The sequence below is a fragment of the Cherax quadricarinatus genome, chromosome 56 (assembly GCF_038502225.1).
Source record: "Cherax quadricarinatus isolate ZL_2023a chromosome 56, ASM3850222v1, whole genome shotgun sequence".
Classification (NCBI taxonomy): Eukaryota; Metazoa; Arthropoda; class Malacostraca; order Decapoda; family Parastacidae; genus Cherax; species Cherax quadricarinatus.
The window spans coordinates 1966535-1985993 of NC_091347.1; the positions used below are offsets into that span (position 1 = coordinate 1966535).

The 19459-nt window shown below is 37.6% G+C and overlaps 1 protein-coding gene across 2 annotated transcripts in view; it reads left to right on the forward strand.

The window, feature by feature from the left end:
- The window catches only part of LOC128700646 (superoxide dismutase [Cu-Zn]), a 44427-nt gene extending 30452 nt beyond the window's left edge, over window positions 1-13975 (forward strand). For both annotated transcript variants that reach the window (XM_070097014.1, XM_070097015.1), the window contains exons 4-5: window positions 7201-7427; window positions 8875-13975. In XM_070097014.1, the coding sequence (XP_069953115.1) occupies window positions 7201-7427; window positions 8875-9054 (407 nt within the window). In that variant the 3' untranslated portion in view covers window positions 9055-13975. The remainder of the gene's footprint in view (window positions 1-7200; window positions 7428-8874) is intronic.
- Window positions 13976-19459: the final 5484 nt, after the last annotated feature.

A 19459-nucleotide genomic window follows, 5' to 3' on the forward strand; every position in this document is an offset into this window, starting at 1 on the left:
TCTGAACCTAACGAAAAATATATATTTGATTGTGTTTGTTTAGTTCTAAATTATTGTAAACGTATTTGAAATATATTTAGTTGGGTTAGGCTAAAATAAATTGCTCTTGTTATAATAAGGTTAGGTAAGTTTTCTAAGATTCTTTTGGTGCAAAATTAAATTTTTTTACATTAACATTAATGAAAAAAATATATCTTTAAACGTATAAGAGAAAATTTCAGAAAGGACTTAATTTTAAATGAGTTCTTGCTAATTGACCAGTTTTACATATTCGGCACGACATATATATATATATATATATATATATATATATATATATATATATATATATATATATATATATATATATATATATATATATATATATATATATATATATATATATATATATATGTCGTGCCGAATATGTAAAACTGGTCAATTAGCAAGAACTCATTTAAAATTAAGTCTTTTATGAAATTTTCTCTTATACGTTTAAAGATATTTTTTTTCATTAATGTTAATGTAAAAAAATTTAATTTTGCACCAAAAGGAACTTAGAAAACTTACCTAACCTTATTATAAGAAGAGCAATTTATTTTAGCCTAACCCAACTAAATATATTTTAGATTTGTTTACAATAATTTAATACTAAACAAACACAGTGAAATATATTTTTTTCGTTAGGTTCAGAATGATTTTGGCGAAATTATTGCATACACAAATTTTCACTTGTCCTATATGGCAAGATGAGCGTTGCTATTTAAGCCAAGATCACAAGTTCTGCCTATTCGGCACGACACACATATATATATATATATATATATATATATATATATATATATATATATATATATATATATATATATATATATATATATATATATATATATATATATATATATATATATATATATATATATATGTGGCTCGTATGTTGGTTTGCGTGCAGCCAGCAGCAACAGCCTGGTTGATCAGGCTCTGATCCACCAGGAGGCCTGGTCTCAGACCGGGCCGCGGGGGCGTTGACCCCCGGAACTCTCTTCAGGTTCAGGTAAAAATTTATAATTTTGCACGACATATATATATATATATATATATATATATATATATATATATATATATATATATATATATATATATATATATATATATATATATAATCTCGTGTCGAGTAGGTAAAATTGGTCACTTAGCAAGAGCTCATTTAAAATCAAATCCTTTCTAAAAAAAATTTTTGTACATTTAAGGATATATATATTTTTTCATTTGTGTTAATATAAAAATTAATAATTTTGTACCAAAAGAACCTTAGAATACTTAACCTTATTATAACAGGCACAATTTAATTTAGCCTAATCCAACTAAATATATTTTAGATAAGTTTACAGTAATTTAATAATAAACACAATGAAATATATTTTTTTTCGTTAGGCTCAGAATGATTTGAAGGGTGAGGCCTGAGCTTGCTATCACCTGCAGCTCATAAGACTGGCATCCCCACGAGCCCCTTTGGGGCGGGGCAGATGGCAGACCAGAGGCCTAGCTTCTCCCTACGAGCCCCGTGAGGGCGGGGACTGTGACTAGGCCTAGGGACAGTTGGTGCCAAGGATGAGGGGGTACTTGTACCTCCTCCCATGGGAGACTTAGGTCTCGAGACACTCCCCAGATAGGGAGCCAAGGCCGGGTCACCACTACTTGGAAAAGACCCGGGCCGGGAGAATACCGGCGAATAAAAAAAAAATGATTTTTGCGAAATTATTGCATACACAAATTTTCGCTTGCCTTATTTGGCAAGAAGAGCGTTCCTATTTAAGCTAAAATCACAAGTTTTACCTATTTGGCACAACATATATATTTGCGCTCCCTAACCTGTCTTCTCATGTTCACCTGCATGGTTGAGTCTACCTTCCTATAAATTCATGTTCTTCTTTCACATTTGTATCTGCTGAAGAGGACCCCAGCAAGGGATCGAAATATGCAATCCCATTTATTTTCTGAGCTATATATACAGGGTGTTTCAAAAATATGTGCTCTGTGTGCCCTCCACCTACTGCATCGTGATTCTGTTTTTGAGGTCATCCACATTAGTTGCTAATGGTGGCACAAAAACAGTCTTTGACGTATTCCCAGAAGAAAAGTCATGGGCGGTTCGTTGTTGCAGAGATACAGCAATTTCAAATCGGGTCCATCTTTTTGAAACACCCTGTGTGTAAGACACTGCTCAATAGTGCTCATCTGGTAAATCTTAGAGTAGCCTTCAGGAATATCAACAAAGTCATTCTGGGTCATTTATACACTACAGGTACCCCCCCACGGGGGGGGGGTACTGTGAAGTTTACATGTCACAGAGTTGAGAGTGTCTGGTTAAAGGGAGATACTGGGTTTTCCCGCAAGGCTAGCTGCTGCCTCCACCCACATGAAAACAACTTATCCTTATTTTCGATGTTTAATGTCGACACTTCCTGTAAACTTATTAATGCTAGTTTCTTTGTTTGAGAGTGGGTTGGGCTGCGTTACATTACGTGAGTCTTTTTACACTCAAAGGAGGTTCCTTGATACTGGTGAGAGGGGTTCTTGATTTCAAGAATTGCACCATTGCTTCATTTCCTTGAATCAATCCTGAATACCTTCCATTTCCCCCAGGCACTGTGTGACTCTATGGGTGTAATGCTCCCATGAATGTAATAATAATGTAAACATTTTCTTTTAATCATAAATGTGCAAATTTTTAGTATTACTGGGTGGTATTATTATTATTATTATTATTATTATTATTATTATTATTATTATTATTATTGCTGTATTACTGTTATTATATATATTTTTTTTTATTAATACACTGGCCGATTCCCACCAAGGCAGGGTGGCCCGAAAAAAGGAAAACTTTCACCATCATTCACTCCATCACTGTCTTGCCAGAAGGGTGCTTTACACTACAGTTTTTAAACTGCAACATTAACACCCCTCCTTCAGAGTGCAGACACTGTACTTCCCATCTCCAGGACTCAAGTCCGGCCTGCCGGTTTCCCTGAATCCCTTCATAAATGTTACTTTACTCACACTCCAACAGCATGTCAAGTATTAAAAACCATTTGTCTCCATTCACTCCTATCAAACACGCTCACACATGCCTCCTGGAAGTCCAAGCCCCTCGCACACAAAACCTCCTTTACCCCCTCCCTCCAACCTTTCCTAGGCCGACCCCTACCCCGCCTTCCTTCCACTACACTGATACACTCTTGAAGTCATTCTGTTTCGCTCCATTCTCTCTACATGTCCGAACCACCTCAACAACCCTTCCTCAGCCCTCTGGACAACAGTTTTGGTAATCCCGCACCTCCTCCTAACTTCCAAACTACAAATTCTCTGCATTATATTCACACCACACATTGCCCTCAGACATGACATCTCCACTGCCTCCAGCCTTCTCCTCGCTGCAACATTCATCACCCATGCTTCACACCCATATAAGAGTGTTGCTAAAACTATACTCTTATACATTCCCCTCTTTGCCTCCAAGGACAAAGTTCTTTGTCTCCACAGACTCCAAAGTGCACCGCTCACCCTTTTCCCCTCATCAATTCTATGATTCACCTCATCTTTCATAGACCCATCCGCTGACACGTCCACTCACAAATATCTGAATACATTCACCTCCTCCATACTCTCTCCCTCCAATCTGATATCTAATCTTTCATCACCTAATCTTTTTGTTATCCTCATAACCTTACTCTTTCCTGTATTCACTTTTAATTTTCTTCTTTTGCATACCCTACCAAATTCATCCACCAACCTCTGCAACTTCTCTTCAGAATCTCCCAAGAGCACAGTGTCATCAGCAAAGAGCAACTGTGACAACTCCCACTTTATGTGTGATTCTTTATCTTTTAACTCCACACCTCTTGCCAAGACCCTCGCATTTACTTCTCATACAACCCCATCTATAAATATATTAAACAGGCAAAAGGGGGGGGTTGGCCTGTACATTGCAGAGTCACTTGTTTGCACAGAACTGCTTAATGTCTCAAATGATGTAGTGGAAGTTTTAGCAGTAAAGGTCGAGAACCAAAACCTAGTCCTTGTGGTAGTCTACAAGCCTCCGGATGCAACATCCCAGCAATTCCAGGAACAGCTGTTAAAAATTGACCACTGTCTGGAAAATCTTCCAGCTCCTGCACCCAACATCTTGCTCCTGGGGGATTTCAACTTAAGGCACCTAAAATGGAAGAATATAGCAAATAATATTGTTGCAGTAATAACACCAGGAGGCAGCTCTGATGAAAACTCACACGAGCTTTTAAATCTCTGCACAAAATTTAATTTAAACCAGCAAATAATAGAGCCTACTAGACTGGAGAATACACTAGACCTCATCTTCACTAACAATGATGATCTGATAAGAAATGTCACCATATCAAAAACAATATACTACTCAGATCACAACATAATTGAGGTTCAGACATGTATGCGTGGAGCCCCAGACCGACATAATGAGATTAGTCACGAGGGAGCATTCACCAAATTCAACTTCAATAACAAAACCATAAAGTGGGACCAAGTAAACCAAGTCCTAACCGATATAAGCTGGGAAGATATACTAAGCAACACAGACCCCAACTTATGCCTAGAACAGATTAACTTGGTGGCACTCGATGTATGCACAAGGCTTATTCCTCTAAGAAAAAGGAGGGAGTAGATGTAAAATAGAAAGAGACAGGCGCTCCCTTTACAGGCGACGGAAAAGAATAACAGAGCGGCTAAAAGAGGTCAACATATCTGAAATGCGTAGGGAGATACTGGTCAGAGAAATAGCAAGCATTGAACTTAAGCTAAAGGAATCTTATAGGAGTCAGGAATCGCGGGAAGAACTAAAAGCCATAAATGAAATCGAAAGAAACCCAAAGTATTTCTTCTCCTATGCCAAATCAAAGTCGAGAACAACGTCCAGTATTGGGCCCCTACTTAAACTAGATGGGTCCTACACAGATGACAGCAAGGAAATGAGTGAGCTACTCAAGTCCCAATATGACTCAGTTTTTAGCAAGCCTCTAACCAGACTGAGAGTCGAAGATCAAAATGTATTTTTTATGAGAGAGCCACAGAATTTGGTTAACACAAGCCTATCCTATGTTATCCTGACGCCAAATGACTTCGAACAGGCGATAAATGACATGCCCATGCACTCTGCCCCAGGGCCAGACTCATGGAACTCCGTGTTCATCAAGAACTGCAAGAAACCCCTATCACGAGCCTTTTCCATCCTATGGAGAGGGAGCATGGACACGGGGGTCGTCCCACAGTTACTAAAAACAACAGACATAGCCCCACTCCACAAAGGGGGCAGTAAAGCAACAGCAAAGAACTACAGACCGATAGCACTAACATCCCATATCATAAAAATCTTTGAAAGGGTCCTAAGATGCAAGATCACCACCCATCTAGAAACCCATCAGTTACACAACCCAGGGCAACATGGGTTTAGAACAGGTCGCTCCTGTCTGTCTCAACTATTGGATCACTACAACAAGGTCCTAAATGCACTAGAAGATAAAAAGAATGCAGATGTAATATATACAGACTTTGCAAAAGCCTTCGACAAGTGTGACCATGGCGTAATAGCGCACAAAATGCGTGCTAAAGGAATAACAGGAAAAGTCGGTCAATGGATCTATAATTTCCTCACTAGTAAGTAAGTAAGTTTATTCAGGTATACACAAATACAGTTACATAGAATTATCATACATAGCAGCATATGTGTAGAGAACCTAGGATAACCCAAAAAAGTCAGACAGAGTGATTTATTTCCATTGGGGTCCTTTACTTATTTCCATTGGGGTCCTAACAGAACACAGAGAGTAGTCGTCAAAAGAGTAAAGTCCGAGGCAGCTACGGTGAAAAGCTCTGTTCACAAGGCACAGTACTCGCTCCCATCTTCTTCCTCATCCTCATATCCGACATAGACAAGGATGTCAGCCACAGCACCGTGTCTTCCTTTGCAGATAACACCCGAATCTGCATGACAGTGTCTTCCATTGCAGACACTGCAAGGCTCCAGGCGGACATCAACCAAATCTTTCAGTGGGCTGCAGAAAACAATATGAAGTTCAACGATGAGAAATTTCAATTACTCAGATATGGTAAACACGAGGAAATTAAATCTTCATCAGAGTACAAAACAAATTCTGGCCACAAAATAGAGCGAAACACCAACGTCAAAGACCTTGGAGTGATCATGTCGGAGGATCTCACCTTCAAGGACCATAACATTGTATCAATCGCATCTGCTAGAAAAATGACAGGATGGATAATGAGAACCTTCAAAACTAGGGAGGCCAAGCCCATGATGACACTCTTCAGGTCACTTGTTCTATCTAGGCTGGAATATTGCTGCACACTAACAGCACCTTTCAAGGCAGGTGAAATTGCTGACCTAGAAAATGTACAGAGAACCTTCACGGCGCGCATAACGGAGATAAAACACCTCAATTACTGGGAGGGCTTGAGGTTCCTAAACCTGTATTCCCTGGAACGCAGGCGGGAAAGATACATGATTATATACACCTGGAAAATTCTAGAGGGACTAGTACCGAACTTGCACACGAAAATCACTCACTACGAAAGCAAAAGACTTGGCAGACGATGCAACATCCCCCCAATGAAAAGCAGGGGTGTCACTAGCATGTTAAGAGACCATACAATAAGTGTCAGGGGCCCGAGACTGTTCAACTGCCTCCCAGTATACATAAGGGGGATTACCAACAGACCCCTGGCAGTCTTAAGCTGGCACTGGACAAGCACCTAAAGTCAGTTCCTGATCAGCCGGGCTGTGGCTCGTACGTTGGTTTGCGTGCAGCCAGCAGTAACAGCCTGGTTGATCAGGCTCTGATCCACCAGGAGGCCTGGTCACAGACCGAGCCACGGGGGCGTTGACCCCCGGATCTCTCTCCAGGTAAACTCTAGTATTATATTCATGTGAAACTGCTGAGCGATTGGTCATTAAATGCTGCAACAGCTGTATACCTGTGTTGATAAGTCTAGTTAGTAGGTTCTAAAATATACTGATCATACAAATAGTAATTCAGTTATGAAGCCAGGTACTTTTGTGGGGCATCTTTAGTGTGTTGAAGCATACCCCAAAATTCTGAATTAGTTCCCAGGAGTATCCTAATCCTGTGCATATAGAGTTTTCATGTAGATTAACATTCTATTTTCCTGTAGGACTGAGCGTGGGCCTGCATGGGTTTCATGTACACGAGTTTGGTGTTGATGGTGCTAGTGGAAAGTGCCTTGATGCCAAGGCTCACTACAACCCAGAAGGCTACAACCACTCCGCCCCTAATGCCACTAAACGTCATGTGGGTGACCTAGGCAACATTGAGAGTGTCTTTGACTCTTCCCAAGATGGCAACACTCTTAGTGGACTTTCTGGGATTGCTTATGTTGACGTAAGTACTGGTAGTCCACCTTTGATGGTTGGTTAATTTGTTCAATTGAAAGCCTGATCACAGACTGGGCCATAGGGGCGTTGTCCCCTGAAACCCTCTCACTTGTCATATGTATGTCACCAGTCAAGCATACTTTAAATCCCTCTTAGGATCCAACACTGTCAATGTTGAGCTCATAAAGATATATAGAGTACGTATTTGGATGACAGCCAGCAAACTCACACTCAGTGTTGATAAGATTTTATACAGTGTTCGGTAACAAGGGTAAAAATATTAAATTGAACATAAGGTAAATAATGCATATTGAGGAAAACAGATATGGGAAAATTTTTATGTATACACATTGACAGCAAATTAAAATTCAACACTCACACATCCAGCACATACCTAAAGAAAATTTCTAAAGCAGTGAGCATTCTTTCAAAAATGTGTACTTCAAACAACGTTTGAAGTACACATGTATTTTTTACTTCATGGTATATGTGCATGGGGAGCTGAAACAGCAGATCACATAAAACCCATTGCAACAACAAAACCTGCTATTAGAATTATTACAAAATCAGGTTTCAGGCTACACATACATACCCACAGTTAAAAAGTTTAACTTTACTCAACATGCAAAATATTCATTTACTGCTGCACACACTATATGTACAGGATACAATACAAATATTATCCCAGACCTAAAACTCTTCTTGGAGAACTTCAACAAACAGTACAAGAAACAAGTATCTCTTTGATATCTCATGTGTTCAACTTAGCCTGAGTAGAAATTGCATTCAGTTAAAAGGCCAAAAAGTATGGAACTCTATCAGAAAATTCTATAAGTTTTGTTTCTGCCAACTGCCTCAAATATAAAAAAACTGAATTTAAAGTAAATTTACTTAGATTGAATATAAATATTAAATACAGTACATATATCTAATGTAGCCTGCTTGTCCAGATTCCAATCAACATTCATACTCTTGCATTCATTATCACCATTGTATAACTCATAATGTCACTACAGTTTTGTTTTACTATCCCTTTATATTAACTTTACTCTTTTTTAGTATACAGTACTGTACTGAATTTTGTAACTTACGCTAATCATTACATTTAAGAATCTTATCTTCAGATAACATATTTATATTGAACTTACCATTCAGATAAAACTTTGAGTATACAATGCCAAGTAGTTTTTAGTTCTATTCTAGTCTTAGTCTGCCCAAAATGCATGAAATAAATTATTTTATTATGCAATGGTTTCATGATTTTTTTTTAGTGCTGTTACCAACATTATTATATTCGTTATTATCAGCCTTGGACCCCAGTGGAAATAAATCATAATTTATAAATTTACAAGCCAAAATTTATTCTACATCCCATTCTGGCTCTGTTGGGTTATCCTGGATTAGTAACCTTCCTGGGTAAAATAACCCTAGTTATATCATCATGGTTTTTCCAGATCAAAGACCATATGATCAGCCTGTGGGGAAAACATTCGATAGTGGGCCGGGCCATAGTGGTCCACGAGGGTAAGGACGACCTGGGACTGGGCGGCACAGAGGTCTCCCTCAAGACTGGTGATGCTGGTGGTAGGCTGGCCTGCTGCACTATCTTCATTGTACCCAGCGCTTCCACTTAGACAACCACACTAAATTAAACCAAGATGGCTGACTCTATTCATCCATATTCGTGGTTGGTTTTTAGAAGATCCCTGTTAAATGGGTGGTTTCAGTACCTGAGGTGATTTTATTTTTTGATATATAGATACCATAGATAATTTAATATATAAGTGTTTAGTAAATTCCATTGTATACAAATCTTAGAGGAAAATTTTGAGAAATCTTTCCATAGTGAAGAAGTGTAAAAAATATCAGAAGTACATTCTTTATATGAAAGGGGAAAAAAAAATCTAGTCCCGCCACCCAGGATTTGTGGTTCAACTTTTCCCTAACAGGTTTTAAGGAATGGATCTCAGTAAGTAATTAAGAATTTGGGATATACCAAAGTATTGGTATTGGCAGATTTTGACGGTATCTGTATTGGTCTAAAATTGAGTACCGGCATAGGTGGATATTGATTAATTTTGATGGTATTGGTATTGATGTAAAATTGAATATCAGTACAAGCAAAAATTTTGGTATCGTCCCATCCCTAAGAAATATATGTAAAACAATGTCTATGAGCTAACTAATGGTGATTAAGACACTTTTAGCACAGAAATCTTTGATTAATTTTACATTTTACCCACTTGGGGCTTTATCAAGTACACGAAATGCCCAGAAACAGTGGTATGTACACCCAAATGGTGCCTAAACATTTGTAGCAGTTTTGGAAACTTGTAGTTGTTCACTATATTGTACATTGTACCTGCCATGCAGATAAAAAAATAATCAACAACACAGTCACTAGTATGTACAATATTGATGATGGTTTAAACTTCACTAGTTGTAAATTGCTCTATTAAGATGTTAGCCTTTTAGATCAAAATAATGCACATCCATAGTATTGTTTACTGTGTTTTATCACAAACTTTTTAAATAATAAATCTGTAAGTACATTGTATTTAAGTTTATATTTAATATGTTTGCTAAAGAAAGTTGAGATGAGACTGAACTCCTGATTCTAATAATTGTATCATAATTTTGTGTACAGTAGACACCCACCTTTCATGCAGGTTATGTTCCAGTTAAATGGAGCTAAATGTGAAAACACAATAGGTGGAATGAACAGTTTATTGGAAAAATTGTGCTACATTCCATCCCACCTCTAAAAAAAAGTCAGAGCATTTCTTTTAAATTCACAATTCACCTGAAATAACAAACTAAGTAGTGTACACATAATTTAAAAGACACATGTTATGTGCACATTAATGCACAGTGTTAGTGTGATACAAGATGATTTAACCTGGCAAACTTAATAAAGTCAAGCAATGTAAATACAAGATTACAGTACTGATTGTAAATTCGGGAGATTGATTCTTAAGTGGCTTTATGTTAGTGGAGAGGGTTGGGGTGGTCCCGCTGGGTCACATGAGGTGAAGGCTGGGGTTCATGGGCTGAAGTGGATGGCTGGGATTCTTGGGTTGAAGTGGACGATTAAGATTCATAGGCCCTCAAGTATTCTACCATGCGTCTCTATTGCTTGGTCCAGAATCAGCTTTGGAACGGTGTTTCCAGATGTGCCAGGGTTTTCTTCAGTGAAAAAACCCTGCAATCTTAGCAGCAGCATCGAACTGCTCACATAGCTATTGCAGTGTAAAGTGTCTAATTAACTGCAGGCTCATTTTCCTCATCTTTTATCGTCTGATTTCCTTCTGTCGGGGAAGTGAGCTCTGCCAACATTTCTAATGGGCATCTTTCTTTCTCATCTTCTGGGAGTTTATCGATGTCTTTTGGCTGCATGCTTGAAAGCACTCGCCTAGCAGTCTGCTTGCCAGATCATCAAATTCCTGGACTTGACTCTCAGCTGAAGGAAAACCAAAGAAATTATTCAGCATACCAGGTCATACCTTTGTTCAGCATGCATTTATTGTTGATTTGGGCACATTATCCCAAACCAAGGCAGCTGGTGGTGGTGTGGGTGTAAACAAAGCTAAGTCTACCATGAAACAAAGAGGCCCGAGCCTCCTGAGAGGGAAATTGTCCCACCTATGCTGCTGCAGTGGCTGGCCATGTTAAAGCACAAGGTAGAAAAATGTTGAGCTGCAATGAAGGTGGGGAACCTTTAGAGCAAAAAGAGGAAAGAGACGTAAAGAATGAATCATGAACAGACAGAAACACAGTAGGTGGAGGCATGAAAGGTGGTGGTGGTTTACTGTATTTGGTTATATTTTTTTACCATCTGCAGTTCATAAGTGTTAAGTAAATTAACTTTAAAAAAATCCATTTGTAATGTAACTTCATCATTAATTTTATTTTTGTATATACATAGTGTGTGAAACTACTTTGTGTAAATTTGAGCATGTTCTAACATAATACATGTATAATTAGTTATTTAAAGGGTAATGTATATCGGCCCAATTGCCTTCTCTCAGGATAAGTCACAGCTGTACCTCAGAAAATATTTGTTTTATGTATTGTTGGAGCAGAAGACAAATTTTGATGAGATACAACAAAGGGATCAACATTCTATGGCAGTACTGTATGAAATCTAGGGTTGATAATTCCTTGGGAAATATCAGCATTAGTATGTATCTAGATAGAATCACTTAATAAGAAAAATATATGATAAAGTATAATGTACATATACACCATAAAAAATTTAACACCATCTATTCATCTAGGATGGAAGGTTATTGTGAAAGGTGTAATAGGAAAGTTTGGAGTGTGAGGTTTAAATAACAATTTGGAACTTTTAAATTAACAGTATGCATGAAATGGGGGTTTGATAATAAGAGACATATTTCAAGAAAAAAAAAAAACAGATGCAAAAGTACAGTATTCAGCATACGATATGTGTGCAATGAGAACATTCTGCTAGACGCTGTCAGTTGATTAAAGGTTGAGACTTAAGGAGCGACACAAGTGATCATGATTAAATTAATGGTTGATAAAGAGACTGGAAATCTGAGAACCAGGGAAAGGGGTGTCAGCAGGTAAAAAGAAAATGAAATTTAATTCAGTAAAATATGGTTTGTGAAAGATTTAAGGAACTGTTGGAAGACAACTTAGGGTAAGAGAAATTGATGAAGTTGAAGTAATGTGGAGCTGATTATGAATTCAGTGTGTGGGGTTGTGCTTGCTTGTGTGTGTGTGCAGCAGAGGATTGTGGTCATGGAAGGACATGTTCAGGAGGGAAGAGAAATAATAAAATTACGTGAAAATAGTGGTAAGGAATAAAAAGTTAGTTTTTAAAGTTTTTCATGTAAAAGTTATTTATGGAAGATAGAATATATACAGATAAAAAAAAAAACAGCAAATGAAAGACTGGGTAATTCCTTAACTTTCATATTGTCGGTATTTTATACCTTTCTTGCACAGCAAATTTCACCAAGAACGTAAATGGTTTTCAAGAAAGATGAATAAGGTGAGGAAACCTCTGGGGAACAGATGAATTTCTCTATTAAGAGTGAAAGTGGTGAGTTGCTGGACTAGAAGATAAGTGTTAGAGAGATGGAGAGAATATTTTTATTTTGTTTTTTAAAGTACATATTGAAATGGAGACAGAAATTTCCTGCATTGAGCTAGGAGGAATTACAGTAGATTTGTTAGGTGGGTAGAGCCAGAAGTGTGGTTGGAGGAATTGGGCATTGTCCTAAGTAGGTTGAAAGTGGTAAAAGCAGTGGTAATAGATGGAATTAAGATTGAATTGCTGTATCCTGATTTGAATGTTTTTTTAATATTTGATACTTTGGTGTCCTGGTTAAAAATCCAAACAAATCTTATCTTAATCTTTTCTTAACATGTACAGTTTGTATAAAAGATGTGCAGACACCTAAGAATTATAAAGGAGAAGGTCTGGTGAGTATACCTGGTAAAGGGTATAACAGAACAGTTAAAGAAGAAATGAGTGTAATTGTGTATTGTGGATTTAGGAAGGGAAGAAAATGTGTGGATCAAGTGTTTGCCCTGAAACATACAAGTGAGCTTCGTTTAGTTAAGGGAAAGGAGCTGTTCACTGTATATTGGAATTTAGAAAAGACACATACGTATTAGGGTCGACAGGGAAGCAATGTGGCAAGTGTTGTAAATGTTACCTGGAGAGAGTTCCGGGGGTCAACGCCCCCGCGGCCCGGTCTGTGACCAGGCCTCCTTAGGTCAGTGTCCCAGGATGCGACCCACACCAGTTGACTAACACCCAGGTACCCATTTTACTGATGGGGAACATAGACAACAGGTGGAAAGAAACACGTCCAATGTTTCTACTCTGGCTGGGAATCGAACCCAGACCCTCGCCGTGTGAAGCGAGAGCGCTAACCACCAGGCCACCAGAGCCAATTATTAAAATCTGTAGAAGAAAATTGAAAATGAGGCTTAGGTTAAAGTACATATATAGTAGAGAAGGGGCTCAGTTTGATATTACACAATTATGTGGGATGTCATTGTTATGGCTAAATGTCTTTTTAGATGAGAATGTTAAATAATTTACTAATGAAAGCTACATGGAATTTAAAAGAATGGGTTCAAAGATTATAGAATATGCAATCACTGAATCCAGGAACAGATTAAAAGTTCATGCAATAATTTTCCTGGAGAGACACAAACATGTCGTTCGATAGGATATTTTTACACAGTGTGGTAACATGTACATGCGAGGACAGGATTATTGCACAGGACGCTGACCATTTGACTCCAGTGCTGTGTAAATTTTTCAACATCTCTCTTTCCTTTCATTATGATCCCATTAAAACGGATTGCCGTAGCATTTCCAACATTAATCACATTCTTCAGTTTTATTTATTCCTTTTAAAATATATGACTGTATTTTTAACTTTTATGAAATAGTTTAATGTTAATTTTAAGTGAGTGTAATATATGTAATTTATATTAAAGCTTTATTATTATCATTATATTTTATGTACAGTTCTTGATGTATGCTGTGAATAAAATCTGTATTATCCATGAATGACTATTGTAGTAACAAAATGTATACCCCTTTAAGAGGTGACTGAAAATTATTATTATTATTATTATTATTATTATTATTATTATTATTATTATTATTATTATGTGAGAAAATTACCTGCATGAGATTTACAGGGTATCACCTGAATTATTACCTGCAAGTAATTTGGGTGAGGTAAGTGGGACTTAGGTCACAGTAGGTCACTGAACTGTGACTCCTTTGACTGCCCACTTCTTCCCACTCTCATAAAAAGCTAGACATGACATTAAATTAATAATTATAATATTAAAACCAGCTACTCTGGTAATTAAAGTTATGTAGACTGTATAGGATTTTGGTTTATTTGCTGGGTACACAAAATATTCATATTAACACTTACCATTTAAATCCTGTAGATGGATCACACCACAACACCTGCCTAACACCTAGATTCTACAATGGTCAGCTAATGATCTAAATGCAAGAACAAGTAGTGTACATTCCTGAGAGTGATGTCTGCACCCTTATCTTCAAATTCAAATTCAAATTCAAAGTTTATTCTCTATAAGGATTACAATGCTGAGTTTACAGAAATTTGGTTATTGTGTGGTTTACATGTAGTAAAATAGTGATTACAGAGTGTACCACTAGAACGCTTAGCATGGCTAGGCATTTCGGGCAGACTTAGTTTTATTCTTAATTGTAAAATATTACAAATTATGAGGTAAGATGGTATTATGGCTAAGTGACTAAATACTAGTTTGTGAGTTTAGCAATGTGAATGCTTTTGTTTTGGCACAGTACATAGTTTCAGTATTGGAGTATCACAGGATTCATTATTTTAAGATTGAGATTAATATTTCTGTTTATGGTCAAATGAGTGAGTGAGTGTAAGTGTGAACCACCAGGTGGTATTCGTGTAGTTAGTTGATGGGGTGTATCAGGGAGATAAGATGTTTTCTAATGGTAGTTTTGAAGGTGATGAATGTGTCTGCAGTTCTAGAGTTCTCAGGTAGGGTATTCCAGATTTTAGGGCCTTTGACATACATTGAATTTTTGTAAAGGTTTAGTTGGACACAGGGAATGTCGTAGAGATGTTTGTGTCTGGTGTTATGCCTGTGGGTTCTGTCACAACTATCAAGAAAGCGTTTTAGGTCAAGGTTGATATTAGAGTTTAAGGCCCTGTAGATGTAGATTGCACAGTAGTAAGTGTGGATGTACTGAACTGGGAGTAAGTTTAAGTCTATGAAGAGTGGGGGGGGTGTTGCCAGGGATGGGATTTAGTGATTATTCTTACTGCAGCTTTTTGTTGGGTTATTATTGGCTTTAGGTGTGTTGCTGCAGTTGATCCCCAAGCACAAATAGCATAGGTGAGGTATGGATAAATAAGTGAGTGGTATAGTGTGAGAAGGGCATTTTGCGGCACGTAGTATCGTATCTTGGAGAGGATCCCAACCGTTTTGGATACTTTTTTGGTTATATGCTGGATATGGGTGCTGAAATTCAGGTTGTTGTCAAGGTATAAGCCTAGGAATTTGCCCCCATTATTTCTGGTAATTAGAGTGTTGTCAATCTTAATGTTAATTTGTGCATCTCCTGCTCTGCTACCAAACATAATATAGTAGGTTTTGTCAGTGTTAAGCGTAAGTTTATTAGCTGTCATCCAAGTCGATATTTTAATCAGCTCCTCATTCACAATGGTGTTGAGGGTGGCAAGATTAGGGTGAGAGATGACATAAGTCGTGTCGTCAGCAAAGAGAATGGGTTTCAGGTGTTGGGATATATTTGGAAGGTCATTGATGTATCTGAGGAAGAGCAGGGGACCAAGGACACTTCCCTGTGGAACTCCAGTATCAAGTGGCCGTGTTGCTGATGCTGTGTCTTTAATGGTGACATACTGATACCTATTAGTAATGTAAGATTTGAAATAAGCAAGCGCATGGCCTCTTATACCGTAATGATCAAGTTTGTGGAGTAGGATGTCGTGGTCTACTGTGTCAAAAGCTTTTCTTAGGTCAATAAAAATTCCTAGTGGATATTCCTTATTTTCCAATGCTGTGTAAAGCAGATCTAGCATTTTTATGATTGCATCATTAGTGCTTTTATTTTTCCTGAATCCAAATTGGCAGGGGTTGAGTATGTTTTGAGCCGTTATAAATGAATACAGTCTCCTGTGCACGAGTTTCTCAAAGATTTTGGATAGCAATGGTAAGTTAGATATTGGCCTATAGTTGTTTAAGTCTGTAGGGTCACCACCTTTATGTATTGGTGTAACCCTTGCCATCTTGAGTAGTTTCGGGAAGGTGCTAGTCTGTTAGGTAAGACACATATGCAACATATGCAACTGTTGCATATGTGTCTTACCTAACAACCTGTCGGTATTGTATACCATTTTGATGTTCAAGGTGCTAGTCTCTAGTGACTTGTTAAAAAGTAATGAAATAGCATGCGAAAGGACATGGGCCGCTCGCTTGTACAGTAATGGTGGGACATGAGACAGATTCCCCGAGTTATTTTTAAGTGACTTTATAATCTCAGTGACTTCTGTGGGCTCAGTTGGTGCAAGATAGAAGGAATTAGGGAAATTCCCATCTAGGTAGTCCCCGGCATGGGCATTGGTATGTGGGATTTTACTGGCGAGATTAGATCCTATAGTTGAGAAGAAGTCGTTTATCTTGTTAGCTGTGTCAGTGGGATGTAGTGGTGTTTCATTAGGTTTAGTTAGGACAATATTCTTGGTTTTTCTCAGTTTGTGGGTCCCTAGAATCTGAGAGAGTGTTTTCCAGGTCTTTTTTATATCTCCTCTAGTGTCTGTGAATCTACTGGAGTAGTATAGTTGTTTGGCTTTCTTTATTACTTTGGTGAGAGCTGATGAATAGTGTTTAAGAATATCTTTGTGTATTAAGCCCTGTCTATATTGCTTTTCATATTGGTGTTTCTTGTCAATGGATTTCAGAATGGTGCTGGGTAGCCATGGGCAACCAAGCCGTTTGTTTGTGATCTGTTTTGTTTTTATAGGACAATGTTTGTTGTATAGTCTAAGTAATTTGTTAAGAAAAATGTCTGTCCAGTCATCAATACCATTGGCCTTGGAGAATTCTGTAGGCACCATCCACTCATAATTCTTGAGGTCCCGCAAATTTCCTGTCCCAATTCTTCAGCAGGGAACATTAACACAGGTTCCTATTACTGGTCAAAACACCCCATCGTGGCCTCGATGACACCAGATTATTAGATGATTGTAACAACCAGTGTACACACATTAAATTCAATATGGCATCTCTCCTGGTGTCCCTACTGGCTCTTCCACACCCCTTTTCACTTAAAATTTCTTGAAAGGGTCAAATTAGCATCATATTTTATTACACAATTATTGTATTATTTAAATTTACACATGCTGAATTTAGGAAAATCTAAAATTTTCCAAAAGTATGGTAATTTTTCAATAACAGTTTCAGTTACCAGACTGTGTAGTTACTGTAATCAATTATATGAGGAAATTAAAACTATTGGAGTATAAAACAAGTTCCATCTACACAATAGAGCAAAAAACTAATGTAAAAGACCTGGGAGTGATTATGTCAGAAGATCTCACCTACAAAGACCACAACATTGTATCAATTGCATCTGCTAGAAAAATGACAGGATGGATAATGAGAACCTTCAAAACTAGGGATGCCAAGCCTGTGGAAAATTGCATTTATGTGAATGTATCATTATGTACATAACAGTAAATGAACAAAGATAATTATTATTTATCAGTTAGACAAGTAGGAATTTGGGACACCTAGGTCGCAAAAAATGTCCCCCTTCGATACCCACAACTGTCATATCCACAAGTTGCTCTGGACCTATCAATTACAAATGAAATATGTACATACACCAGGAATTCTGGTAAATATATAAATTTGTGGACTGTATATTAAAATTAATAAATGATTATTTATATATATATATATATATATATATATATATATATATATATATATATACACACCTTTATGTAACAGAAAGAGAATATATCTTAATCATAGTATTTTATTAATTACGGATGTCATAACAATAAGTTAATAATATATCTTAATCATAACGCTCACCAATTTGACTGGAGATTAATGTGTCATGTACAGGACCCCCCCTTTTGCCTACATTTATGAAAAATTTACTGGCCAGAATTTAAACATAAATTAGACAGCTTATCTAAGGTTCCTGGAGTTGTCCTGTCCTGTCGCCTGATAGTCAAATTATGCAGGAATGCACATCCAACAATTTCGGCTCCTATTTGAGAGGTGTCAACCCAATTTTACCTCTAGAGTACGAAAATTCTTCACATTATACCAACATTTCTAATCCAAATTCAAAACAACAATGGCGAGTGTCTTCTGCGCAGGCGCAGCTTCTTCCCATTTTCAATAACATAATTTTTATTATATACAATATAGGCCATCTATTTACCTATAAATTATCGTATTTCTGGAAAATATACAGTATTTTCCATAAAGCCCATGATGACACTCTTAGGTCGCTTGTTCTATCTGGGTTGGAATATTGCTGCACATTAACAGCACCTTTCAAGGCAGGTGAAATTGATGACCTAGAAAATGTACAGAAAACCTTCACGGCACATATAACTACGATAAAACACCTCAGTTACTGGAAATGCTTAAGTTCCTTAACCTGTACTCCTTAGAATGCAGGCAGTAGAGATACATGATTATATACACTTGGAAAATCCTAGAGGGATTAGTACCAAACTTACACACAAGAATCACTCCCTATGAAAGTAAAAGACTTGGCAGAAGATGCAACATCCCCCCCCCAATGAAAAGCAGGGGTGCCACTAGCACGATAAGAGACAACACAATAAGTGCCAGAGGCCCAAGACTGTTCAACTGCCTCCCAGCACACATAAGGGAGATTACCAATATACTCCTGGCTGTCTTCAAGAAGGCGCAGGATAGGCACCTAAAGTCAGTACCTAACCAGCCAGACTGTGGTTTGTACGTTGGGTTGTGTGCAGCCAAAAGTAGCAGCTTGGTTGATCAGGCCCTGCTCCACCATGAGGCCTGGTCACAGACGTGGGAGTTTTTTTTTCAATGGTAGGGCATGAACTATTTGATCTAACACATCCATCAAACAGGATAGTTTTCTATTAACATGAAGGTGATCTAACATCCATCAAACAGGATAGTTTTCTATTAACATGAAGGCTGGCCTTAGCAATGTGTTTGTTGTTTGATATGTTATACACCCTAAACCCAACCTACAGTTAGTACTCAAAAAAGATTAGAGGCACATAATGGGTTCAGGGACTGGGCACAGTCCCTGCTATATACAGCATAAGCTGAAGGTGTGCTATTATTTTGTTTGGCATGAGGAATTTTAAAATTTCTCGTGACATGGACCTTAATCTTGTGATATCCAGTTCCATGGTGCTTATGGCCATTTGACTGAGGCCTTCCACTGGCTTACAATCTTCAAACCATGAAAGATTATTTTTT